Source organism: Delphinapterus leucas, chromosome 15, assembly GCF_059928025.1.
Source record: "Delphinapterus leucas isolate spDelLeu-1000000601 "Yukka" chromosome 15, BTC_Dleu_Yukka2, whole genome shotgun sequence".
Taxonomy (NCBI): domain Eukaryota; kingdom Metazoa; phylum Chordata; class Mammalia; order Artiodactyla; family Monodontidae; genus Delphinapterus; species Delphinapterus leucas.
Genome location: NC_143143.1, coordinates 84,262,851 through 84,290,162, shown reverse-complemented (window position 1 = coordinate 84,290,162; position 27,312 = coordinate 84,262,851). Strand labels below are relative to the sequence as shown.

At 51.1% G+C, this 27,312-nt stretch overlaps 1 protein-coding gene and 1 pseudogene across 4 annotated transcripts in view; one reads left to right on the top strand and one right to left on the bottom strand.

The window, feature by feature from the left end:
• LOC149747522 (uncharacterized) overlaps positions 1-13,210 on the top strand; it is a 30,731-nt pseudogene extending 17,521 nt beyond the window's left edge.
• The window catches only part of LOC111186741 (guanine nucleotide-binding protein G(s) subunit alpha), a 54,271-nt gene extending 38,577 nt beyond the window's left edge, over positions 1-15,694 (bottom strand). For 3 of the 4 annotated variants that reach the window (XM_089897114.1, XM_022597600.3, XM_089897115.1), the window contains exon 1: positions 13,774-15,694. In XM_089897114.1, coding sequence (XP_089753240.1) covers positions 13,774-15,679 — 1,906 coding nt within the window. In that variant the 5' untranslated portion in view covers positions 15,680-15,694. Of the gene's footprint in view, positions 1-13,432; positions 13,553-13,773 lie in introns of all 4 variants that reach the window. The other variant, XM_022597599.3, reaches the window with a different exon arrangement.
• Positions 15,695-27,312: the final 11,618 nt, after the last annotated feature.

Genomic DNA, 27,312 nt, shown 5'->3' with positions numbered 1-27,312 from the left:
TTTCTCTGTCTTTCAACAATAAAGAACTGGTTTGGGGGGAGCTGGTTTTTAACTTTGGAGTAGTTCACAAAAGTTCGGGGGAGGAGACACAAAAAAAGGAATTCAGATTCCTTCCCCCTTCCCCCCATCCCACCCCAGGGAAAGCGCTGAGCTAGTAAAAGAACCCTGAAAAGACACAATGGAGAATGTGGGAAAGGCGCTCAGGAAGTCAGTGTGTGTTGGCTGGGGGGTGAGCTAAAGGTGAAGTTGTTTGCACACCGCGATTAGTACCCTCTTTAGAAACATCCATACGTCTGGGTAAAGAACAGGAGGAGATAAGGAGATATAAAATCCTGACAGGATAAGGGCGGGACGGGGGGGGGGGGGATTTCCTGTAATATTATAATGTCATTTTAACAATAAGTACGACTTCTGGAAGAAAAAGGGAAAGGGGTCAGGGAAAGTATGGGGTGTGGATTCCCAGTCCTGTGGGCAGCGAAAGTGGGCGGTTTGGCCCTGTGTGGGAGACCCTGAGTTCTAAGAGGGCATGGCCCCCTAGAAGGTAAAGATGTGCGTGCTGTCCGGGGAGGGGGGGTGGGGGGTGGGGGAGGCGGGGAGAAACTGGCAAAGAAACCCATCAAATGAACGACCAAAGCCCCCTGTTCCCCCAAATCACAGAATGGCAGGATTGGTGTTAAAACTAAACTCAAAAAAAAAACAAAAAAAAAAAACTAAACTCCCAGGGACCCAGCACAGGGTGAGACCGTAACCTGAGACATCCCCTGAAACCTGGGGCTTTTTCCCATAGGGCTTTCCTACATTTCATCTAGAAAATTCTAAGTGATCCCACTTCCTGCGAGCATCCCAGCCATTCTGAGCTCTCTGCTGACCTCTGGTGGGGGAGGAGCTCTACTGGCCCAGAAAAGGTGTTAGAAACTGGGCAGCGCACCTGCCCTGCTTTCCCAGGGACCCCAGCATCCAGAGGAACCCCCTTCCCCGGGGGGGGGGCTTTGTTAACCTGCCTCGTCCAAGGTTCAGGGCTATAGGTTGGAAGGTGTGAGAAGGAAAAAGGTCAGAAAAGCTTTAAAGGAGCCCCAGGTGATTAGGAGCTTAAGAGAAGCATGTTGGAATAAAGTTTGTTGACTTAAAGAAGAGGATTTTTTACTAGCAGGGCGGGGGAAGCTTTTGCCCGAAGTTAATATATTTTATTCAGTCCCTTTGATTTTGTTCAACTATAAAAGAGGGAGGGAAGAGGATGTATCTAAGAACAGCATATGGAGGGTAAGTTTCGTTGGAAAGGAATAAACTCCCATGACGGGACTTGGTAGGTCCTGGCATGGTAAGTTCACATGGCCCTTCTCAAATAGATGACCTCATGATTTTACAGCTGCTGCAGGGAGGGGAGGGGAGGTGGGGGAAGAAATGGCAAGGATGCCTGTTCTCTTCGGAACCAAGGAACTTGGCCCCAGACACCATCAGATCTCACCTCCCCTCCACTGGAACTTGGCCTAAACAAGACAGACGTGACCTTCCCCCAAGTCCAGGGTTGGGCCTGAGATGGAGGGTGCGGGTCCCATCCTTAGATGGAGAAGACTCTTGAATGCCCCTGAGTGCTCAGCGGGTTTGCAGCCCTGAGAGGTAGAGAAGGGTTGTAAAGGGGAGAAAATTAAAACTAGCTCTGAAATCTGAGACCCTCAAAAACCCAATGATGCTCCCATGAATGAAAAAACCATAAGGATTTACTCTCAGCCAGTATCTTCTCTATAAGACAGCACCGAGCATTCACCCCAAAGTCTACTCTCTCATTTCCCTGCATCTTCCCATACTGTCTCAAATGCTAACTCCTCCAGGAAGGCTCCCTGGGTTTCCCTGCTGGAAAAAAGGACCTAAATCCACCTCTGAATTTCTTTTCTAGCCCTTGATTGGGGTGAGAAAGAATGTCCCACTCTCCTCTGCATCCTGCAGAGATTCTCCCAGGGATGGGTTCTCAGAAATTATTAATTATGTGCCAAAGGGCAAAAGATAGGCCTAAAATTGCCTGTACAAGCTGCCATTTTGAAAAGGATACTTTAAGAAAGAGAGAGAGAGTGTGTGGCGGGGCAGGGGGGTGGTTTGGCATACCAGTTCTACCACAACTTTTAATAAGAGAATTAAAGAACTTTTAAAGTGAGAAGGACATCTCTCTCATTTTTCAGATGAGAAAAACTGGGACCCAGAATATAAAGCAATTTGCCCAAAGGTCTCAGAAACTGGTTCCCAGAAGACCTAGGGCACACACACGGCCTAGGAATTTAGAGGTCATTGTGATAGTGTGTGTTCCCACACTGGCTAGGGTCTAATAGAGCCACTAGTTAAAAGAGACAGGATTGGGACTTCCCTGGTGGCGCAGTGGATAAGACTGCGCTTCCAACGCAGGGAGCCTAGGTTCGATCCTTGGTCAGGGAACTAGATCCCACATGCATGCTGCAACTAAGAGTTCTTGTGCCACAACTAAGGAGATGGTGAGCCGCAACTAAGGAGATGGTGAGCCGCAACTAAGGAGCCCATCTGCTGCAACTAAGACCTGGTGCAACCAACCAAATAAATAAATAAATATTTAAAAGATAAATAAAAGGGGCAGGGTTTGACCTCAGATATCAATTGTTCAACTGGAACACCTTTAAAACTATCCCTGGGCCTTGAGGGCAGGAGCTGTGTCCCTGGGAAAGAGGATTAGGGGAGGGGCCGTGGAATTCTGCCTTAGGCACCAGCACATGGTGAATTTTGAAAAGCCAGGCTCTCAATAGTAAAAGCCGAGCGCCATCTGCCAGCCAGTTCTGAGCAGCCTTGCTTTATTTTATTGTCTCTGCTTCTCAGCCCTAAGTCGTTGGTGTTCTCGTCTCTTTCCCTTTAAAAAAAAAAAAAAAAAAAAAGGTATTTCTTGCTCAGAAACCCCCTTAAAATAAGAATCTTATTTTTTTAAAAAAATCGCAAGAGAGAGAGAGAAAAAAAGGGAAAGCAAGGAAAAAATGAGGGAATCTCTTAAGAGGCTGATTTCTGCTCCCCCATTTCTGACCTGTGCGGACCACTGGGGAGAATGGGACAGAGCACCCCGCTTTCTCCATCAAAGGCAGCCCTGGTGGTCTGTCTCCTGACCCTTTCTTCCTGGCAGGATGAAAGATCAGTGCCCAGCTTGGAGCCTGCCTTAATATCAGAAGTCAGACCCTATCTCTGGGGAGTCAAGGTTCTAGGGCCAGAAAGAAACAGAGAAGTGAGGCCTCTGCCGTCTGGCAACTTAAGTCTCAGGATAAGATGTCTGCAAGGGTTTTGGATTTGTCCCTTGGGTCATTACCTCTTTCTACATAAAGGTGAACACAGAGAGATCCCCCCTGTCTTTCTGTTGGATGGCCCACCAAACTTAAGCCCCTATCTTGACCATGGCAGAATCATCATAACATGGAGCCTTGTCGGTACTTTTAAGAGTCAAATTTTGGGGCTTCCCCGGTGGCACAGTGGTTGAGAGTCTGCCTGCCGATGCAGGGGACCCGGGTTTGTGCCCCGGTCCGGGAAGATCCCACATGCTGCGGAGCGGCTGGGCCCGTGAGCCATGGCCGCTGAGCCTGTGCGTCCAGAGCCTGTGCTCCGCAGCGGGAGAGGCCACAACAGTGACAGGCCCGCGTACCGAAAAAAAAAAAAAAAAAAAAAAAAAAAGCGTCAAACTTTGGCCTTTTCTGGATGTCACCTGGCAAATTCATGGAATCCCTGAATAGAGCAGTTCAATCAACCAAGGTTCTGGAAATGAGAGCCCGCTAACATTTACCCAGTGTGCTCTTTCCACGATCCTGGGCCCCTCTGCCCGCCCCCTCTACAATCAAGGCAACGTGGGGAGACAGCGAAGGATGACAACAAGCTCACCCCATCCCAACCACCCAAGGATAAAGATTCCTGATAGCGCTCCAGAGTGACCGGATCCCATCGGGAAAAGGCCCAAAGACTTGCATTTGGAAAGGGCGACCCTCCATCAAGTGTCCATCTTAAAATCAGCCCTGGACGTTTGTTTGCAAAACAAAATGATCTAATACGCTTCCCTTTTAGCAGCTAAGAAGGAAGAAATGAAATCACCTAAGTGTTGAATTATAAATAGCTATTATTTTCTGGCAATCCAACTTTTAAAAATTTTCCCCTAACGTCTGGCATTTGTTTTTGGGTTCTGCCTGGAGCCTTCTAAGCATTTCCTTGGAAAGATGCTGCACTTGGTCCCAGGCAAAAAGTCAAAATCAACATTCAAAAAACATGCCTTGGGTAGTTCTGAGGATTCTGCAATAAGAAGATCTTAGTTAGGGGGCACTTCACTTAACTAAACTTGAAACCTATTAAAAAAATGATATTTTAAATTTAACATGTCCAATATATAATTGATCAAAGTACCAATCAGTTTCCACCCACCCTTTACCCTAAAGTAATCTTAACAGTAAAAGCAAAAGTCCAAGTTCATATAGGTGTCTGGAGTGGAGAGTGGGGTTTTTGTTTTCTGTTTTCCCTTCTAGACTTTGCAATTAACTTAAAGGCCACACATTCCAAATTCTCTAAGGAAAAAGAAAAAAAACTTTTTTAAAAAAAGTTAAATCTCTGATGAATATGTAATAACTGTATTGGAAGATCAGAAGGGGGCAAAAATATAAGTGTTTTAGGCTCAAAATATAATAAAGAAGCGATAAAGTCTCCTTCCATAAGGGATACTTGGGGGAGAGACTCATTAGGTGCAAGCTGGGGGCCTAGACCACTATTTAAAAGCAAAATGATTTATTCAACTATACTTCAGTAAAAAAGTTTTGTAAAAAATAAAATGAAAAAATGATGTATTCCTGTTGTGATTATTCCAAGATATTGGTTATAGAATGTGCCCTAGGATGAGGGGGTGGGCAGGGTGCATCTACCATCTTATCAAAAACCAAGTGCAACTCTCTTGATCAGGAAATGTCCCTAGGTTCTTATTCCTGTTGGCACAGGTATGTTTTATTCCTAAAAGATCTCATTTTACCTTCCTCAGTACAGTCATTCAGAGGCATTCCTTCCGCTGCCCCCCATCCCACCCCTACAGCTTCCTGCCTTGAAGTATCTCAGTTGCTATAGGTTACGGGGCACCTCCATTCAGTGGGCTGGTTCCCTGTGGTCGCGGGGCTCAGGTGACCCCCAGGGCCCACGCCCATGGCAGGCGTGTACGCACTGCCAATCACAGGCTCCATTTGCGTTTTGTGGGACACACGCAAGGTGGGTCCCCAGCCATCCCAGAGCTGATATATGACCAGCAGCCATCTGAGCATCAGTGCTGATTATCTTGGCCACCCTCCTCCATGACGCACAGTGAATTAACTTACGCACACCAGACGGGGAGAATTCCCTGCCTGCTGCAGACAAAGGCCCCTAAAGAACCCCTGAGTGGTAGATGTGATCATTTAAGGGTTAAAGTCTATGTAAGCCCCGAGTTATCCTGGTCCATTGATTAGTTATGGGACTGACTTGGTTAATCAGAGTCTTAGACCGATTCATTATTTCCACCCTTTTCTATTCTATTTAGGGTCAGCTGGTGACTTTTTAGGTCGCCTTCTTTTCAGAGATTTTTGGAAATTAGTTCTACCCTGGAATGTAGGCTCACCAACACTGGCATAAACCTTTCTGACTGGTTATTAGTAACTGAAGTCAACAGCCTTTTCTCTGAAGATAATTTTTTATTTTAAGGTGTTCACGTTCTGACCTGTATGATCTCTACCTTCCCCAGGATTTGATGTTGATAATGTTAGGGCAGTGGTTCTCAACTGGGGATGATTTCTGCCCCCCCCTCCACCCCAGGGGATACTTGGCAATGACTACAGGAAGTTTTGGTTGTCACACTGCGTATGTGGTGGTGCTTGGTGGGGTAGGCTGTGGCTGTGTGTGTGTGTGTGTGTGTGTGTGTGTGTGTGTGTGTGTGTTACTGGCGTCAAGTGGGTAGAGGTCAGAGAGGCTGCTAACACCCTACATTGCACAGGATGGTCCCCATGGCAACAGAACGCCTATGGAAGACCCCTTTGTTAGACAGAGCCCCCTGAAAATGCTAATATGCCAGCACAGAGCCAGCAGGGAGAAGTCAGAGCTTAAACATAAAAGGCTAGGTCTGAGTAAAGCTCTGGGGCCTGTTAAATCCAGGCTTTGTCCTGGGGTGGGGTGGGAGGGTGCAGCTGGAGTGGGACCCTCCTCTGTCTCTGCTGGCTCTTCCCTTCCCCTCTCATTTTCACTATAGATGTGACACCTTTCTTCTGCCTGTGCCGTCTCACCATCTAGTGGCCACCTGAAATATCAACTCACCTTCACCATCTCTGCGCCATTCTAGATTCAGTCATTAAAAAATTCACATTGGGGGGAGGCAGTGGGTGGATGGACCCCGAACGACGTATATGATTTTATTAATAAGTTAATTAAGCATCTTGTAGGCCTAACAGACCTATATAGAGAACAGCTATAAAGAATTAAGATGAACACTTTCTATGATTTCAGCAGCCCACAAAGGCCAAAAACCTTAGGAGTTACCTTATATAACCACAGAGAAGCAAGTAGCATCTACTTAAAAGGGGGTGTCCAAGTGGCCCCAGCAATTTAAGTAGCTATATACTTCCTAAGTAACACTGCCTATTCTCCACAGATTGGTTTTTCTTTTTCAAAGGTAACCATCAGCTACTTTTACAGCTAAAGAAACAGGCCTACTAGGCATGTGGTCCCCAAGATCAGCAGGGTGCTGGGATGGACACTAGCTGAGATGTAGGACCTTGTTCCTATTTCCCTGGGTTGAGCCCTGGCAAGCAGCCCTTCTTGGCCCTGGACTCTATCACAATGCCTGATTTTAGTTTGTGTGCCTCATCTTACGAATTATTCTTTCTTTGCAAAAATCCCACAGCTGCAAACTTACCTGAATGGAGGTTCCCTATAAAAAAAGTCTCCAAGGTCATTTGCAAATTAGCAATCAGTTTGAGGCAAGGCAAAACTGTTCAAATAGGAAAGAGGAGAGAGGTACTCTGGTCTTTGGATTGAGGGGGAGAGTCAAGAGCTGGACAAATCGAGTTCTTTTTCCCTTAGAAGAATCGACGCTCCGTGTTGACACGGAGCTCGTGAAAGCTTGACTGTGCCACTCCTTCAGAAGTGGGTACGAGAGATTTTCCTTCCCATTATCAACTCATTAAAGGAAGTTTAAGGTACGTACTCTGTCCCACACACCAAGTATGTGTGACAACTTCAGAAACATTGACTGACTCATAATAAATTCGGGATCCGATAACAATTTCTACCTTTATACCTCTCTCCTCGCCCAAAATTGAATCATTAAGAAACATTTAGTAAGATCTAATGTTCAAGTTCTGTGGGCAGAACTCCAGGAGTCGAAATGCTCGGGAATTCTCCTGAGGTTTAACAAATTACTCTGCAATGCAACGTGGGATTTTCCTTCTAAGTAAGGATGGCAGAGGCGCACGCCCTTGATTTTCGTTGCTCTGTCACAGATCAGTTACCTAACATCCTTCTCTATTACAGCCCCCAGTTGCTGTCTGGGTAAAACTACTCCAGTAATTCTGATTGGAGGGGGCTACACCTCTCAAGTGTTTGCTGTCTGAGAACAGAGCATCCCATATCTCAACTGAGCATGTGATGATCAACAGGAAAATTCAAACATGGGTTTTTTGTGTGTGTATGTTGTTCCCTACCTCGTTCTTGGAGGTCTCCTCATCTTCCATTCCCAGTGGCTGGCCTTCGTCACCATCTGGCTGTCGGGAAGGAAAACTAGAGACAATCTTTTTTTTTTTTTTTTGCATGTGTAATAAGAACAGAGCAATCTGTGCTCAGGACCCCGGGCTCAACCATAGTATCCGGTTGGTTTATAGATAGGAGCTAATAAAAAGAGGGGGAGTGGCAGAGGGGGCTGTGGGCTCCGAGAGGGAGGTAGGCGGCACTTTCTCAGGACAGGTAAAAAATAAGTTCCCGCCTCATCCTGTTGCGCACCTAACAGTGACTCCACACGATCATAAATTTGGCAAAGAGTTGTCAGTCTATGGCTTGGGTTACCCTTATTTATAAAACGTGTACAAAGAGTGTACTCTGAAACGTCGAGACAGAAAGACAGGATGGGTGCCTGGGACTTTTAGAACTTTAGGTCTCATGGGGAATACAGAAAACAAAAAAAACAACCAGGGACTTCCCTGGCGCTCCAGTGGTTAAGACTCCACGCTTCCAATGCAAGGAGCATGGGTTCGATCCCTGGTCGGGGAACTAAGATCCCATATACCACATGGTATGGCCAAGAAAATATTAAACAAACAAACAGAAAACATCAAAAACAAAAAAACAAACCTTCACTTCCAGGGAGAGAGAAGTTCAGGAAGAAAAGTAAATTTCTAAACATAATGGCTACCATTTATCAGACACTTACATGTGCCAGGCCCTGGGTTCAAGGCTTCTCTCAATTTCTAGTATCTGGCCCCCATTTTAGAGGAATTAAGGAAAAGGACATATCTTCCTCTGATTCTTCTGCAAACACCCCTCCCCTCCCTTGGCCTACTCCAATGGCCAGTTTGTATCTGGGGCTTCCCACTAGCCTTCCTCAGTTTTATAAAGGCCACTTTGACTTGCTGACTCTTTAGCAGAATCCCAAAGAGAGAGACTCAGGCCCATCTTTCTCTCACTCCCTGAAGAGATGAGGATCTTATGCCCAGGGTGACCACAGGCCACAACAGGAATCTGATGGGACAAAGACCCTTTCAGTCTAATTCAATGAATCTGTTGAGGTTGGTGTTAACAGGGCCGGAGTCTGAGTTCCTCTTACTGGGGGGGCCACCAGAGCTGGAGAGGGTTAATTAGAATGGCCTGACTAACTGTTTTAATTGCTGGTGGGAACCCTGTCACAGCAACTGGCCCTGCCCTTTCTGTTTTGAAAATTGCTACACTTGCAGAGGAATCCGATTTTGAAATGGACAACTGGCATGTTAATTTCACATTCCATTAGAAACCCTAGGAGGCACAAGGTGGGTTGGGAAGAACCCTGCCTTTGCCACAGGTTAAAGAAACCAAGAAGTGTAGAGACCAGTTTTCATTTGCTATTTACATGCCTCCTAAAAGTCACTTAATGGAGAGGGATTTGGAGGGCCACGGTTTTGCTGGGGTGAGGGGTATGTTTTATTTGGTGGGAAAATTAACTCTATAAAGAAGACACACGGTTGGGATGGAGAATTTCAAATCTAGTCAATTAGGTTACCGTGTCTAAAAAAGTTTTTTTTTTTTTTTTTTTTGCTTAATACCAACCTTCCCCCATAAAAGTCAAAGGTGATTTCCAAGATTATGTACTGACACTCACTAAGAAGGAATTAGCCCCGACTGAAAGGAAGGAATACTTTTAAGAAATAATCACTATGAAGAATATTGAGTAAGAGTTATTTTAATAGGGTCATTAGATCCAGGCCAGGAGATTCTAAACAGTCTATTACACTCTAACACTAATAATGGAGGGGTTTGCATAAAAGCAACTGTATTTTTAAATGATCATAATGATTTTTTTAGTGGAAACCTGAGTAAAGAAAAAAAGCTTTAGACCTTGCTAAAGAACACTTCTGGGGTTTTTTAAAAAGACTTTAAAGAAAACCTGCATTTAAAAAAAGAAGTCCAACAAACAAACAAAGACTGCAGTGTTGGCAGATGAATGACAGCAAATGTGGAAACAAAATATCACCACAGCAGTGACAGGTATCCCAGCAATGAGGAGGCTCACATTTCACGTACACTCAATGGACATTTATAACCAAGGATCTGTCTGGTTCTGGTTATTATTCAGGAGGCAGAAGACTGCGGGACACCTGTCATCTGACAAGGGATTTTAAGAGCACATAGCGCACTTAACAATAATCATGCCTCACGCTGAAATGACGCTTTATAACTTATTACCACATTTTGGGGGTAAGCACTGAATTAGAAACTTCTGATTCCTTCACTTACCTTGCAGTCTTTGAGCAAAAGTCCCTGACATTTAATCTCTGAGCTTTTGGTTTACTTGCCTATGAAATGGGGTCCCATCACATTTTTACTGCCCAAGGCTGTTGCAAAGGACAAATGTCACTGGATGAAAGGCTTTTAAAAATACAGTAAAAAAGTGCTATCATTATGTGTAATCATTACTCTTACAGGTTACTAACAATTCTGAAGGCAGTGAGGCTATCCCTCTCAAGCTGGGGGTGGGAGGAATGTACAAAAAGGTGACAAACCCCACTTTTTTTTGCTTAATACCAGTTTTCCATGGTATATGTAACGTAGGCAAATGATAAAAATTAACATAGCTGTATAGAAAGGCATTTTTTTTTTGAGAAAAATCTATGGAAATTGGATTTTAAAAGGCAAGGAAGAGATTTTTGGCCTGGTAAGCCATGCCCTTCCCACTGCACCAAACAGCTCAGTGGAGGCATTTTGAATACGGAAAAATGGCTGAATTAAAAATAAATAAAAAAGCAAAGCAAAGGGCACTCCAGCAGGATGAGATGGATGCCTCACTGTTGCACCTGGTGGCATAAATAAATTATCATACAATTAATTGAGATTCACTGTATAAATAAAGTGTCATGGCAGAATAGCCATTATTATATATAGCATTTGCCTGCACAATTTTAATAAATTCAGCAGCTACTAAGAAATTCTAGCCTAGCAGTCCCTTCAATTCTTAACAAAAATGAGGGAATCACCCAAATTAGGTTTCCAAAACACGTTTAAGCCACCGAAATTATTCAGAAAGGCAACAGAAACATGGAAATAAGTCTATTATTGCCTAGTGTTGAGTAAGAAAAAGGCTTCAACTTTTTAGCTATTCTAGAATTTCAGTCATGTTACTGATTGTCTATCTATTTCTAACTATTCATCTACCATTTTCCTTTTTAAGAGTCCCTGTAATGAGGTTAAGCTGTTTGGGCAATAAAAATGGAGAGGGTATATACACAGAAACACATACAGTTTTAAAGCAACAGATGAATCTGTATGTCACCAATTATCAAAGGATGGTCACTTGATCTTCCCTTTTCAGTGCTCAGCGTATACGGATGTCTTGTTTCATATGTTAGGATCTAAATGTTAGTGAAAAGGCTTGTCCTAAATGGAAGTGGGTCTTCATCCTGCCTCCTCTCCCCCTCTGCAATCAGTAATTCAGACCCAGAGGGGTGCCTCTCTTGTCACTTTGGCAAAATGAAACCTTGTCAGATTGCAGCCTGGCTCAACAAGCCACACTGCCACAGCAGGCAATCTGGCTTTCTGAATTCAGGTTCATGCTAGACAGGGCCCACGTTTCACTGGACAACACTGCATGCAAACAGGCTTGAACTGGGTGCAGGGCCAGGATGATGGCAGGGTGACCCCAGCTAATTTCCTTTACTTAAGGTGAATTTTTCCCCCTGCATATAAAACATGGGTAAGCAAGGGAGACTTCTAATATTCTTAAGGCTCAGCCCCAGACACGGGCTGTTTGCTACAGAGTTGATGCGTGCATAACCTATGGTTTAAGGCTCCAGTCCTGATTTAAGTGGATGGTGCTCCCCAACCCCCAGAATAGGGGATTCAGGCCACGGAGCAAAGGAGAATTTAGTGAAGATCTGCTTGAAAGTTTCATTTCACAAATGAGGCAACTGAGGCCCCGGCATATGAGGGGCACTGGCCAATTAGGGCTCAAGTGCACGCCGTCACTTGGCTCTCCTGTCTGCCCCCAATTATGGCCGCCTCCCCCATCACAGGTTTCCTACCCAGAGCTATGCTTGGGATATTGAAATGGGGCTCTTGTGGCAAAATCAGTTGTCTGCAGGAAAACAGCACGTTGTCATTTGAGGCGCTGTGCCTTCCACGCAGTTGAGGCATCTGAAATGTAAAACTGTCTCCCTCCTGGATGTTTTTGGGGAAATGATGTTGTCTGTATTTCCCTGGATGGGCATAAATAGAATGAGCATCACATGTAAAACTGTGATGCGTAAGAGGCACATATCACAACAGCAAACAGTGATGCCCATAGGTCATTAATAGACACCATCACACATTATAAAATATTTAGCAAACAAACATAGCACCGCCTGAAAAGTTGTGATCTTGAAATCCCTTGAGAGGTCTTAGAGAATAAATAAAGAAATTAAGATTGTGGAGTTTCACATCTGAAATTTTCACTTAAGCCCCACATTCAGACCTTTGCTAATTGCTGCTTTGATTAGCTGTGGCACGAGAGTCAAGCTGTGGGGGGGAGGAGGGAGGTCCTGGAGAGGGGAGAGGACCCTGAAAGCTGGCATAGGTGAAGGGAGGAGGAGGGGGAAGGCCAGGGCCACCAAAGGTACCCTTCCAATGGGATTATTAACATCTTTTTAATGTTTCTGTATCCCAAGCCCATATGCAGAGGATCTTACCTTTGAGCCTCTTTGCCCCCAGCTAAAGCTGCTTGAAAGAATTCACATGCAAGCATTTACATGTCTCACAGTTTTATCACATTTTGTCCACACACTTAAAATACACTGGAAGCATTTTTTAAAAAGTTTTATTTTAATTGCATTTCAAACACAAGATGGGCATTCCACTCCCAACGCATAAACCCTCTCTCTTTACACCAAACCCCTCCTACTGTATTCTGTAAAAGGGTAAATGATTGGCTTACCTCAGGCTCTTCCCTAGGAAGAAAAATGATTTCATATTTTTTAAACATGGCCACGCCCCCTCCCACCTCCCCAGCCCCTCCCCCTCGGAACCAGCCCCGTGTGGTTTGGGATACGGGACTCGCCTACAGCGGGTTAAGTGGGGGGGGGTTTTCTCCCCCTCCTCCCTCCATCCCCCGCCAGGTGAGCAGAGTGTGTGCAGAATACCGAATTTCTGCGCGCAGCCCCGGACGCCCCAGATACCTGAGTGTCTGGTTTTTCAACCGTAAAGGCGGGAGGGTTGGGCGAACGAATGAGAAGTGAGGAAACGCTTAGCGCAAAGGGAGAAAAGAGAGAAAGACAGACAGAAAACAGGTTACGGAGGCCGGCCGGAGGCGGCCCCCTCCCCCCGCCAGCGGCCCGACATCCTGCCCAGCGTCTCCCGCTACCTTCTCGGGCGTTTTCGCGCCGCCCACTGCACAGCGCCAGCGCACAGGTACCACCCGAGTGTGCGAACACGTAAAGTTTTTGCCCGCGCAATGGCGCAAAACACAAGACAGCCCGTTCCCCGGTACAAGTACACAGTCGGCGGGTAATTTGGGGGTGCCAGGGGCGGGAATGGAAGAACGCTTGAGCATATCATGCACAGGCGGACACAATATGGACACCAACACACACCAACAACAAGCCGTCTTACTCCAAGCAGCCGTGCCAGGCGAGGCGGGGACGCACCTTCTCCAATGACCCCAACCCACCAACGGCCCCAGCCAGCCTAGCCTGAGCGACCCCGGAGCCCTCCCCTGCAGTTCCTGGCTCACCTGAAGCCCCCGCCTTTCTTGCCGTCCCCCACCCCACGACTCGGCGACGTCTTACGGTCGCTGGCGCTGGTTTGTCCAGCTGGAAACGACCCTCAGTGTTGTACGGCACCACTTTTCTCCCTAAAGGGCATACACTTCGCCACCCAAGCCCACCCGAGGCCCCTCCCGCTCCCGGGGCAAAGTTAGGGCCCCTAGCTGGAACTTTCTGGCAGGTTCTTCCCGCCTTTGCCCAGACCCCCTCCTCCCGCCGCCAGGCCCCAAGCCCCACCGGGCAGCCCTGCCACCCACTCCCGGGGCCCCCGGGCGGCCCTGCTCCCCACGGGCAGAGTCCGCCGCATTACCTAGAAGCAGCAGGCGGTGCGTACACACGTAGCCCATCTTCTCGTTCTTGAGCTGCTTGTCGATGAGTTTGCTGCGTTTCTTCTCTGCGCACTTCTGGGCGCGCTTCTCCACGCTTTCCTTGTGGGTCTGTCTGCGCTTCTCCGCCAGGGCAACCTTCTTGACCTTGGGGCTGAGGGAGCCTCTGGACTGGGGGCTCTCGGATCTGCCGAAGCAGCCTCCGAAGGCCTGAACGAGGAAGTTGCGGAGCAAGTTGCGCTGGGTCTTTCGGTGGCGGCGGTTTCGCCTGGACTGAAACCAGCGGTGGCATCCGAAGGTCCCATCGTCGGATTCGTCTCCGCTGTCGCTGCTGACCGATATTTCGTCGTCGTGGCCGCGGTAGCAGCTGCGCTCAGACCTGCCCCGCCAGGCATATGCGCGAGGAGGCTGCGGAGTAGGCGGATCGGCAGCCTGGATCTCGGGGCTGGGGGGTCTAAGGAAACTGATCTTGGGTCGGGCTCCAGAGGCTGGGGTTGCCCAGGCGGCGGGAGCGGCCCGGGGGACAGGGGTGGCCCGGGCGACAGGGGCGGCCCGGGCGACAGGGGCGGCCCGGGCGACAGGAGCTGCCCGGGCGGCAGGGGCTGCCCCGGCGGCTGGCGTGTCAGGGCCGGCAGGGGCTGCCCCGGCGGCAGGAGCATCAGGGGCTGCCCCGGCGGCTGGCGCGTCAGGGGCTGCCCCGGCGGCTGGCGCGTCAGGGGCTGCTCCGGCGGCAGGGGCTCCGTCTCCGGGATCGGGGACTTTGCCTCTCTCCGCGGCAGCGTCGGCTGAGCCTCCTTCCATCTCGGCTGCTTCTCCCTCAACTGGGGGTCTCTCTCCCTCTGCTTGCTCTCTCTTAACTGGGGCTCGGGAGACCTCGATGGGCGGGCCGTCAAGCGCGATTGGGGGGCTGTCCACGTTGACGGGAGCGTCGTCGACCCCAACGGGGGCGCTGCCAATCTCGCGCGGGGGTCCGGAGATCTCCATCGGGGGGCTGTTGCCCGCGAAGTGTGGAGGAGGTCTGACAGCCTCTCGAGATGGGCTGCCGATGATGCCTGGGACCCAGAGGGGGGGCTCGTTCGCGGCGGGAGCGAGGAGGACCGCACGCGGGGCCGCGACTGCCGCGATCTGGTTGCCGCCAAGGCCGTCGATTTGTGGGATAGCTTGGGGGAGCCCAGGGGGTGGGCTGTCGTCCCCAAAGGCTGCTCCATCAAACTCAAATGGCACATCCTCCTCACGGGGAGGGCTGCATCCTCCTCTGAAGCCTGCTTTTGCAGGTCTGAGAGCCCGGGGCTCCTCGGGAGGAGCCCTAAAGACCCCCGCACCCGGGCCTCCTGGAGCGAGGTCTGAGACCTGCAAGAGAAGTTGGTTGCAGCCTCCCTGGGCAGGCTGCTCAAACTCAAAGGGCATAGCTTCTTCGGGAGGAGGGCTGTAGCTTCCCAGGCTTGGCCTGGCCTCACCGAAGGCTCTGGGCTCCACGATCGGTGGGCTGAAGACTTCAAGGCCGGCATGGGCCCCAGTGGTGTCTCCAGGGTGCTCCAGGGTAGGCCAGAAGCCTCCCAAGCTGGACTGCTCGACCTCGAAGGGCATGGCTTCTTCAGGAGGTGGGCTGTAGCCTCCATGGGCTCCGGCTTCCTTGATGGCCTGGCTGAGGTCCTGGAACTTGGGTCTGGAGACTTCTGGGGGTCCACAGTCCTCGCCTTCAATCTCGACGGGGACGGGCTCGCTGTGAGGCGGTGGGGTCTCCATCTCTTCGGCTGCGCCAGGCCCAGCACCGGGGGCAGCTGCCCCTGGGGCCTCCAAAGGTGGTTGCTCGGGCTGTTCGCCGAGTTCAAGGGGGATATTGCGTTGTCCTGACATATTATTGCCGTCGAGGCAGTTGCGCACGCCCATAACACGGTGGCGGTTTCTTAAAATAAACTTGGGGCCCCGTAAGACGGAGCACCCGACCGAACTAGGGTGAAAAAAATATTTTCAAAAAAAAAAAATTTGAAGTACCAGCTGGAAAGTTCTCCAACCGCACTTTCTAACCCTAGTGAGGTCTAGGGGTTCAGGACCTCAAACCCCAGACCATGGCAGAAGCAAGTCTATTGTTGCTGGTTGAGTCTTGGCTCCTTTCTGGCCACTTTTTATCCCCTCAGGCGGCCCCTGGCCCCCCCTTAGGCCTGCTTCGTTCCCTCCTCTCTCTTTCTCTCAGCTCCAGGCCAGCCCCGCCTGCTTGGATCAGAGGAGCGTGCCGATTCGGTCCGAAAATCGCTCGTAGTGCTCTTTCTCTGCCACCAGGGGACGCCAGCCCCGGCCGAGGTGGCTCCGGGAGCCGGCTCCGGGAGCCGGGAGCCCCGGACTTTGGGTAAGGGGGCTGATGAGCGCAGGCCTCGCAGGGACGTTTTGGTTCCTTCCAGTCCTCTCCCTGTCTGATTTGGAGTCTTTCTCCTCTCTTCTCCCCTGGCCAGAGAGAGAGCTCTCCTGCGTTGCGGGACACGTGATGCAAGACGTGGGCCCCGGGCTGCTTGAGCGCAGGAGCTGAAACCCTCCCTCCCAGACCCAACAGACTCTCCTCGAGGGGAGGGGGGACTGCAGGAGTGTTTCATAACCCCAAATTACCCCTGAACCCCTGAGTCCCAGCCCCCAGCCCTGGGCAGCCTCGGATCCTGCCCGGGTCTGGAGCGCAAGGCTTTGGGCGGGTGGGAAGGGGGTGCAGGCGCGCGCGGGGATGCGACAGGTGGTCGTGAGCCCACCGGCGGAGCAGGCAGGAGGCGAGGGGCAAGGGGTGCCGAGTGTGAGCACGCAATTTGTTTTTAAAATGTGTTGGGGTACTTTCCATCGCTTCTGCGTTTTTGTTTGCCGGTTGCCGAGGCTGGCTCCTATAAAGCACCTCTATGTCCCCCATCCCCACCACACTCTGGGGTCTCAGCAGTGGCCTGCGGTGGCGCAGGCAGGGTTCCTCCCCGTTTATGGGGACTATGATAAATACAGGGGAATAAGAGGGTCTCGGGCATCTACCACCGAGACTCTCTAAGCGGTAGCCGCCGCGGCACAGAACGCGGGGGCGTGGGACGCACACAGGGACCCCACAGACTGTAGGCCCCAGAGTTCCGGGGGTCCTACTGTGCGGGGGGAAGGGCTAAATGGAATTTCAGTTGAAATTTACAGCCGGTTTAGGGTGGTCTCAGAGACTGAGAAACCCCATGCGCACCAAATCCAAAAATACACACCGTGCCGCGCGGGCAGCTGCGGCCGCTGTGCGCTGCTCCCCACCTCGGGCACCGGCTGCGGGGGTGGTCAGTCTGCTCCTCTAGCCCCGCTCCAGCCCTCCTCCAGCCCCCTTCCAGTCCTTCTGCTCTCGCTGTGGGTCTCCCAGAGCAGCAGCTTTACTTTTCCAGCGCTTGAGCCCGCTGAGGAGGCACACAAGTCTTGCCACAAACCCGGCAGTCGCCCGGCTGCATTCCCGTCGCCGTAGCGCGTGGTGGGCTCCGAGCCGGCGGGGATCAATGCCTACACCACTTGGGTGGGCTCGTGCGTGCATGCACACTGATCTGGGTTTGGGGTCGGCGAAATCTGGCTTTGAGCCCCAGGAAAAATTTGCTGTTTGCTGTTCGCGTAAGACCCGGGACTCGGGCATGGCATCGTATCTGACTCGCCAGTGGGTGACAGGGACCTGTGAGCCACTTTTAGGTGTAAGGCAGCTGGGCAAGAGTCAGGTGGTCGCCTGGCCTTAGGGCGGGGGGAGGGGCGGCGGGATGCGGCAAGCGGGGCGCATCGCCGGGATCGCACTGCCTGGATCGCTGTATCTGCCAGCCGCAGTCGAGCGAACCACGTACGCACGTATGCTCCAACCTCGTGAAACCTAACGCAACCCTCTTCAAACGAGGGGGTCACAGGCAGAGCGCCTCACTGCCCCCGCACGTGGCCGCGCTGCGAGGAGGAAGCTGACCAAGTTGGACCCCGGGTAACGTGTGGAGCCTCCCCAAGGGCGTCTCCTCTCATCTCTTCGGGTCTACACACTTCCAAGTGCCAACACTGAACTTTGGTTCAAACTTTGGACAACTAACCCCACGCGTAACGGCTCAACCTTTTGGGCATCCACTGAATGGTCCAACTGGGTCGCAACAGTCAACTCGCTCCCCTCCGACCCCAGCGCTGGGTCGGCCATTGGGCTGGGGTCACGCCAATCAAGGCTGCCTGGCGAATGAGCGGGGGGCGTCGGACCGGAAACCGGATATGAGTGGGAGGTCCAATAGGGGGCGCCGCGTTGGAACGCCCTAAGAGGTTATGCGGCCGGGGTGGTTAGAAGCAGATTGGTGGGTGGGCGTATGGCGGCCAGGTCTGGACCGCCACGAGGCTGGGTGGCGCCGTGGGGTCGCTCTTCCTGGCGCCCCAAGTCACCAAGGCTGAAAGGGGAGGTGAGGGCTCTCAGGGACCAACCCTTGTTCTCGCTGATGGCGGTGGGCGAGCCCACCTAACAGGGATCCGCCGCCGGGGTGAGGCGAGGAGCAGGCTTTCCAGGGCCTGGAGGTAGAGGGCCCAGACCCTGAGGAGAGGGGCTCACTGCCCCGCTGCAGAGGAGCGGCCCCAGATGGATAAGGAGTTGAGGTCGCGGGGGTGCTGAGCCCTGCCGAAGTGGAAGGTTAGTAGACGTCGCGGTTTGGAGCCTCAGGGAGGCCACGATGGGGGCCCCAGAGGGACGGTTTGCTCTCGCCAGGCCTCGCGCGCCGCCCACGTCAGCAAGGAATGGGCACAGGGTCTCTGTTTTACATCCTCATGAGCCGGTAGCATCCTGGTTGTTTGCCAGGAGAGCACAGGCATTGGCGGGATACAGATTGGGCAGAGAGCAGGCCTCCCTCGCAGAGGCTAAGCAACATAAAAAGGAAAGAAAAGACCTGCAACTGGGGGGACCTTGTTGGAGAAAATAGAGTTTCACGTGGGCCTCTGTGGAGGGATAGATGTCTAGGCTGTGAACAGAAGGGGGGGGGATGGGAGACGTTGGCCTACCACGAACAAAGATCCAACAGTGGGAAACGTGGCACATGGCTGGGTAAAGAGAACAGGCCACCTTGCCGGGTCTGGGAGGGCCAGTGGGGGAGAGAGGCAGGAAAAATTGGGTAGGATTTCTCAGGGCAGGCAGTTTTGAGGCTCTTTTGGTAGGAAATGGAAGAGATACTGAATTTTTTGTCCTGCAAGTGAGGATTTGAGCCTAGTTTTAGGACAGGTTTGAGGCAGTGCGGAGGATGGTCCTGTTGAAGAGAACAAAGGAGGCTGTGTCTGGTCATGACCTTTAAGGGAGCGAGAACCACGCACAGGGAAGGAAGCAGGAGGGCTGGAGGGAGGGACTCAAGAGGGATCCCAGAGGACCCTCCAGCGACTTCTGTGCGACGCACAAAGGGTGGCGGAGTCAAGTCTGGCGCCTGGATGATGGGACACCTGTGGGATAGAGAAGCTGGCATGGTGGTGGAGCCAGTCTGGTTTTAGACATGGCAGAGGGGAAGGAAGGAGGTACAGTCTGGGTGGAGATTTTCTTCAGCTTATTATTTAGGAGGAAGAGACCGAAGTTTAGAAGGAAGGTAAAGACCCCGAATTCAAAGGGATAGTTATTCTTCTTAGGATATGAAATCACTAGATCAGATAAAACCTTCAAGGGGAGAAATATGTTTGGTGATAGAAGCTCAAACACCTGGAGCACTGGAGAAGAAAAGGGGGGACATTACAGGAGAGAGCAGCGGGCCTAGGACGGGATGGGTGGGAGTACGCCGGAGTGAAGAATTTAAGAATTGGTCAACAGATCACATCTCGATGGTGGTTTCTTAGCCTCTGCACTGGTGACATCGGGGGCCAGGTAATTCTTTGCTGTGGTGACTGTCCCGGGCACTGAAGGATGCCTAGCAGCATCCCTAGCCTCTACCCACTAGATGCCGGTAGCATCCCCTTAGTTGTAGCAACCAAAAATGTCTCTAAATTTTGTCAAGCGTCCCCCGAGAGGCAAAATCACCCCCAGTTGAAACTGCCCCACTGCTGTGGGATGAGAAAGGACCCTTAGACTTGAGTAGGAACTGCCTTTAACAGTTAAAGATAAGTGGGACCAAGGAGAAAAAATTCCAGCATTTAACTCCAGTGTTCCCCTTTTTGTCCACTCTTATTTTTCTCTAGTTACTGGCTACCAGAATCTGAAAACCCCAAATCACTTGGATGAGTGGGGATCAGAGCTGAAACTCCACCACAGATCAGCAGTGGGACCTGAGAGGTTGCAGCAACGTGGCCGATGTTTGAAAGGCAGCTGGGTAGCCTGACCACAGGGACCCGAGGAACGGGTATGGTAAGAGCTGGGGGTGGTCAGCTGGTGGGCTGACTGGGGGCCACCCTGATTGGTGGGACTGTCTGGCGAGCCCATTCGGGGCTGGCGATCTTGGCTGAGACGGAAATGTGGCCTTCACCTGGATGGAGATGGCCAGAGGGCACGGTTTTTAGGATCTGCCATTGTAATTTTGTAATCGCAGAGTATCTGGGGCATAGATTTCCAATTCTGGATGGATTTCTATGGGGGAAGAGGTGTATCTTTTCTAGGAATGAGCAGGAAGGGGGAAGAAAGTTAGTTAATGGGTTCACGCAGCCCAGGAAGAAGAAGGCAAGATAGGCTAGTCAGGGTGCCTGAAGGAAGGCTGAGCTGGGGTGAAGCTGCGGGCCAGGGTCTGGACCCTACCTGACGGGGAGTGTGCGAGGGGCTGCAGTGAGATGAGGTGTCCGTGACAGGAGGAGAGGATTGGCTCTCAGTATCCAGGTGAAGGGTTCTTGAAAATTATAATATATTCTTAGCTACTTGAAAAGGGTAACTTTTCTCCACTTGATGCATTAAGAAAGGATGGGAAAATTACTCATGTTTCAGTTAAATGCTGCACTTCTAAGGAAAGTCAGTCTGTTCAGACCAGACGGCCCAGGTGCCACACAGGTAGCAGTCGGCTGGCTTTTTGTAAAGAGGTAAAACCCCAAACGGAAGGACGGTGTTTCTTCACTGTTGACTCTGAACGGCACCAGTGCCACCTGCAGGGATGCGGCTCCACACGACTCCCTGGGCCTCCCCAACTCCATCTTGCGCTATATCGACGCCTCCATGGCAGCACACGTCATAATCAGTGAACAATCTCACGGTACTTATGTTCGGGGACTCTTACTCATTGCCCAAGGCACAAGCCCCATCCAGATTTTAAGTAGCTGCCTGCCAGCTTTCTTTTTTAGTTCATCCCTGTATTCAAGAAAGAGAAAGCAAAGTGGAAGAGGGTCCCTTGAGAGGGAGGGGGGGGTAGGCAAGAGAGAAGAGAGCAGAAACCAGGAAAACGTGATCTTTGGGGGCGGCGTTTCCTCCTAGCAGGGCGCTGGGTGGGGGGCAGTTTGCGGAAGAGCCTTCTCTGCAGCCCCCTCGAGTCATTAGCTGCCAGTGGGTTACTTTCAAATGAGGAGGAGAATCTTTCCACTGGTTGTGAGGAAAAGGCAAAGGGGAGGACAAAGGGAAGCGAATTCAGGCGATTATGTTTCTCAGCCTCCCGGTGACAAATGTTTTCTGAGTGCTGACTGAGTAGCAATAAGACTTTGAAGCTGTTCAATTAATTACTGTTCAATTAGGACTCGCTGCGCCCATCCTTCTCCCTTTCAGCATCTCCTCTGCCAGCCATGGCCGGTGCAGGCGGCAGCAGCCTACTGCTGTCTTCAGAAGGGTCTGCGTGACCGGGCTGTTTCAGGCAAATGCTAAGTGCAAGGAAAATGCCTCAAGTGGATGAGGCTTAGGGGCAGATGCAGGGCTGATGGTGCCAGACAGTGGCAGCCAGATGTATGAGAAGACTTGACCTGCTCAGAGTGAAAAGCCCCAGGCTGGAGCCCCAGGGGCCAAGGGCTCCCACTATGAATTCAGACCCCCTCGTTCAGCTCACTAGCTGTGCTCGGCAGCCCTCGTCTTGGACCGGCCACCCGGGTCTGGCTGCAGACCCGCAGGCACCTAACCCCCTGCGCTTGTAGGGTGGGTCCAGACATTCTCCAGTCACCTGGATGAAGCTGTGGTCTCCACGCTGCGTGGTGGTGCAGCAGAGTATTTCAGGGGGAGAAGTGGTGGATCCAGTGCCACCCCAGGAAGGGGACTGAGAGGGGGCAAAAGTGGGGGACTGGGATGGCGGGAGGGAATCCCGGAAGAGAAATTTGGCTTTAGTGGAAGCTCTGTTTGAAATTTTGGTAATTCATGTTGGAAATTCCAGGCACCCCGGTTGATTCTTGGCATAGTGATTTGAATTTAAGGGGAATGGTATATTTCACCTTCGCGCACAACCTCAATTACCCAGAGCGCAGTTTCCTAATGAAATCTAACTGAGACAGCAACATAAGCCAGGGCACTCAGAAGCCGGCTCTCGCGTCTGGGAGGAGAAACTTGTCTTCTTCAGCAGGGGCGGGGTGGGGGAGTCTTTGGCCCTGCACCCCTTAACACCGCTCAAGTTTGAGATTCGGGGACTCTCCCTGAACCAGAATCCAAGACTTAGGATTTGAGCCATATGAAGCAGGATTTCCTAGGCTGTGAATCTTGCCATTTAGTTGAAGCAGCTGAGGTAATACGTATGACAACTCTACAGCACCTACGAAATTGACACTTCTGGGCCAGGCCTGTAGGAGACTCTCAGAGGGACGGTGAGGTTAAGGGTGACTAATCTGAGACCCCCATTAGCAGCCATCCCTTGTCATCCTTGTCTGTGAAAAATGCTCTTCCTCATGCTAAGCTGACGTTGCCCCTGCTGCCACCACGTATTTGAAGACTGCCGTGGAGTCTCCCCTAAACCTTTTTCTCCCCCAATCTCGTGCTTCAACCTGTTCTTTCTAGCCCTAACATTTATAGGCTTTGTGATCCCCATCTCCAAACCTCATCTTTTCCTTGTCAGGTGTCTTGTCTCCCTCTTTTTCCTGTGATCCCCCCAAACCTTCTTTTCCTTTTGTCGTTCTCACGTCTACCCCCCATTACAGCCACCACCTGCCCTCTGTCCATGAAGCCTCCTCTAGCTATGGCCTGATATCTGTGCCCCCCCCAGCTAATTGGCCACGTGCTCAGCCTAAAATAAGCCCAAAAAACAGGCCGTGTCCACACGTGAAGCTGGGGGAGGCTGCCTTCCCGGTTCTACCCTGGAATAGGGAGTTGGGGGGTGGGTTCCGTGGCGTCAGCTCATCTCAGGTGTCCCGCCTCAACTGGCTGAGTGCTGTCAGCAGGTGATGGTGGCCCTGCACTGCAGACTCTTGGGCTTGGGAGAACTGAGTCACTAGGCTGTTTACTCTGGCTTCTCTGCCGTGTGAATTAAGTAGGTACTAGCACCAGTATCGGCACCAGGGGGCTTGGGGAAAAAACATGAGATGTAAGGAAGAGAAACCAAACATCAGTAAAATCCACCTTATATATAGCCTTTTAATACGTAGCCCCCCAAAAGTTTAAAATACAAAACAAAAACGGAATGTTAAATCACTCAATTTGACATAAACCAGTTTTTTAAAACATTTGCTTTCTTTATCTCATGCATTTGCAACAGAGACAAGATTGGTTTGGGGGGAGTGCAAAAAAAACCTTAGCTATTAGCAGATCCCGCAGTACAGAAACACAGACGACATATCTCTATGTCTGTGGTATTCACATTTCATGGGCGAGGACTAATTAAGAAAAAGATGTGTGAAGAAGCTCCTGGGAGGGGTGATGAGAGCAAAAACAGACAAAGGTCGAGAGGACTGGCTGTCCTCACTGCCGCCTCTGGGCTGTTTGTTCAGGTCTCACCAATCGGGCACTTGAAGGAGTTACCAAGGAACGCGGTCAGTTAAGCAGCGGGGCTGTCAAGTCTGCTCTCTCCCAAAGCGGCCAGCATCTCCCGGCTGCAGCGCTCAGGGCCAGGCTGGCTCCAGGGCTCCCTGCCCCGACCCTGAGATCAGGGAGGGCAGGTGGGAAAACCAGCGCACCTAAGACAAACACTTAAGTATCTGCTCTTGAGGAGGCCACCCCCCCCCCCCCGTTAGTAATAGAACACAGTGGAATTCTGAATTCTCTAACCTGCCTGCCTGCTTACTTATCTATCGTTTATTTATTTCTAACTGGCCTCGAAACCATTTTTGCCCCCAATTCAAAACCAGATTTGGGAAAATCAAATTAGATCAACACAAAATGGATTTCTTCCCAACTGGTGCTTTTATTCTATCAAGCTTTAACGTTTGGGGCGGGGGTGGGGGGGGGCTCCTTTAGCATTAAAATCATTGGTATGAGTCAAATTGGGCAACTCCAGGCTTCTTAATCACCCTCCAAGTGTTGGGAGCAGAAAGGGGTGCTAGGACCATCTCTTCAGCTACTTCATTTTCCACGTGAAGAAACTGAGGCAGAGGCCACCGGGTCTGACCCGAGGCTGCTGGGCAGGGCCAGGGTGAGAAGAGCCTGAGGTCTTAGATCCTGCTGCCCACTTCTGGGGCATCAGGATTTAGAAAATACCGCAGAGCAGGACGAGGAATTCCATCCCTCATTCTGGAACATGGGGATTAAAGATGTAATATGAGAATCTCATTCCCCCTTTGCTGGACAATTTTTAAGAGAAGGGTAGCACTTGAGCTGGCATATGACATCACTCTGGAAGCTTAATTTGATTCTAGTGATTTGCTGTTATAGGTCACCTTTCTGTTAAAGAGACATACTTTCCCCAAACACCAAGGTTTCTGCTCAGTTTCCTCTCCATAGCCTCCCTTTACATGAAGAGCAGTAACAATACAGACAAATGAAGTAAAATCCATGCAGGTTATTTAAAACAAACAAAAAAACAAACCTCCTTCTTACCTACACTGAAGTTTCAGCTTTTTCTCATTAAACCCTCTATCACAGCTGCTAAAAATGAGGGCTGAAGCGTAAAGGGCTGATAGCAATTCCAAGGGGAAAAAGTTTCTAGCGCGTTAAAGAAACATCATCTTAAAGCAATTCCAAACTTTAAAATTCCCAATTCCTGAATTCTGATAAACAGATTAGAAGTCGTTTGCCAAACCTCAGAAGTAAACCTACACCAGATTGTTGACACCACACAGTATCTGAACACTGCTGCGTGACTTTCCAACTCAAAAAGTTCAGTTAAGAGCACCTTTGTCCAAGAAAAAGCACGTTTCTAATAAACAAATGATTAACGTCGCAAAATTAAAAATCCTGAATATCAGAGCTTACAATTTAAGTAGCTTTACCCTCCTTCCCCTCCTCTTCCCCTTTCTCTCCAATCGAAACCTTATAACTGGCTGGTAATTCACCCCAGTGGTCAACTCTTAAGGTCTGCTTTTTCTAAGACAATTTCCTAAGTTGCAAGGGCAAGTAAGCCCATTCAAATGCTAACACCCCAGTTGAGCAGGGCGAGACAAAGGGCTAGTCGGGAGACTAGTGAGTTGGGAATGCTTGGAAAACTTGCCAGAAATGCCGCTAGAAAAGAGAGGCAGCTAAACACCAGTGCCTCAGGTAGAGAGTGTTTTTTTGAAGCGTCTCTGTAGCAAAACCCCCTCTCCATGGGGTGAGTCCTGGTCATAGGGGTTTGGTATGCTCCTCAGTTGTTGTGGATGTGCCTAATGACTCTTCCACCCTGGAATCAGGATGGAAGGAGAGGGGGTGGGGGAGGGGAACTGAGTGGGGGAGGGCGGTGGGGGTGGGTAACAGGTTTTCACAATCAGGTACTTTATGGAGGAGCGTCTGAAAGATGGCAAACTGTGTGTTCCTACGTGGGCCCCCCCCACCCCCGCCCCGCAACAACTAACCTGGTATATTAGTTACTGTTAAGAAAGACAGCCTCTCCATATGCAGACTTCAGGTTAAAAAAGAGCCCAAGACTGGGGTGACAGGTGTGGGCTAGGCACTGACGACTTAAAAAAAAAAACTTGTATATTCATCCTGCAACAAGGCGATATGCTAATTTCTCTAATGAAAAACCCAGCTCTGCAGGAAAACGGGTCCCCCCAAACTCCCCAGCCTGTGAGGGCAGCCCTCACACAGAAAAGCACACCAAAAAAGCCAACCGCACCCCTGACTGATTTTGCCTATTCACCAGAGACATTTTACTGGGTGAACTCAGGCTGCTAAGACGTTAACAGAAAAAACAGAACACTTAATGCCACGGAAAGGAACGCAGAACCGCTGTTTTTACACTAAGTAGAAATGTCAGCTTTGGGGAGCCTCATTTCACTTAGGCAGTTTCACGCTTTCAAGCCAAAGCCAGGGCGCACCGGACCCTTCTACAAGTCCTCGGCAGTCTCCAGACTTCTGGACATATCCCCGCTGCCCAGGGAAGCCCCCTTTCCGGTATTTACTAGTGAAGACCAGAACGGCATCCAACAGCCATTAGTCAGCGAGCGCCGCAGCCCAGAAGTTCTGGGGCTCCGCGACGCCTTGCCCAGGGAAGAGACCTGGAAGGAAGACCCTTTAACGTGTGTTCCTTCTGGCCGCAACCTTATCTTAGGAGTCTAAGAACCTGACCCGTCGTCTTTTCAAGTTTCAAAACGTTTCACTTTCCCCCCCCCAAATCATTCTCATCAGAATAGCTCAAACCAACGCCAAACGAGACGCGCGCGCACCAAGATAAAGCCAACTTCCAAATCGGGTGAGGTTTTGTAAATACATTTCACTAACCAGGACTTTTCCCCCAGGACTGGTGAGAAAGGCACACTTTCCGCACCGAAGATGCGTTACCGGATTGCGGCCGTTTTTGTGCTCCGACACCAGGGCAGCTTCGCCTCCAGGTTACAGATTCCAAACTTAGCTCCACCGGAGCTGAAAATGGCCGGTGCGCGCAGCCTCCCCTCCCCTCCCCTCCTCGAGGCTGCCGTAGCCGCCGGCTCCTGCCCCCTCTCGACCGATCGCCCAAGGACTTGCGTCGGATCCAACACCTTTACCCAGCTTGGCGGGTGCCGCGCTCTTTGGGGACGCGTTGTAGGGTTCCCTGGTGATAGGCGCGACTCCCTCTCCAGCTTGTTCCTTGTCCGCTTTACCTTTCCGCTCGTGACCACCTCGCTGACCTCTTAGCCCCTCTCTTACATCCCCAGGCCCTTGCGCAAACAGCCCGGGACCTCTCCAGCCAAGCTGCACCCAGCCCCGCCACCAGACTAGCTGCGCCAAAAGGCTGGCGATGCCCCGACGTGACCAAGCCCACGCCACCAACCCTGGTAGCCCGTTGGGCACCTCCCAAGACTCCCGTACCTCCTCTGCCGGCCTTCCAAGCACCGGTGACTCGTGGGGAACCGCCGGCCGGCTCTTAAGAGGTCGGCTCTGGGGCGTGCGGGCAGTTGCGCACGCTCTTTGCTGCGGTCTCCGGCCCCGCAAGCGCCCGGAGACGGGCGTTGGCGGCCAGGACCGGCGCGCAGCCGCGGGGGGCACTGGCGCCGAGGTCCGGCGGCTCCAAATTGACAGCGACGGGACCTGGGCTCTAGGCTCCGAGTGTCTTAAGCGGCGCGCGGGTGCGCGCGCAACTTTCCCCAGGAGCCGGCAGTCTCCGGAGTTGTCGCCCAATCCCAGCCTGGTT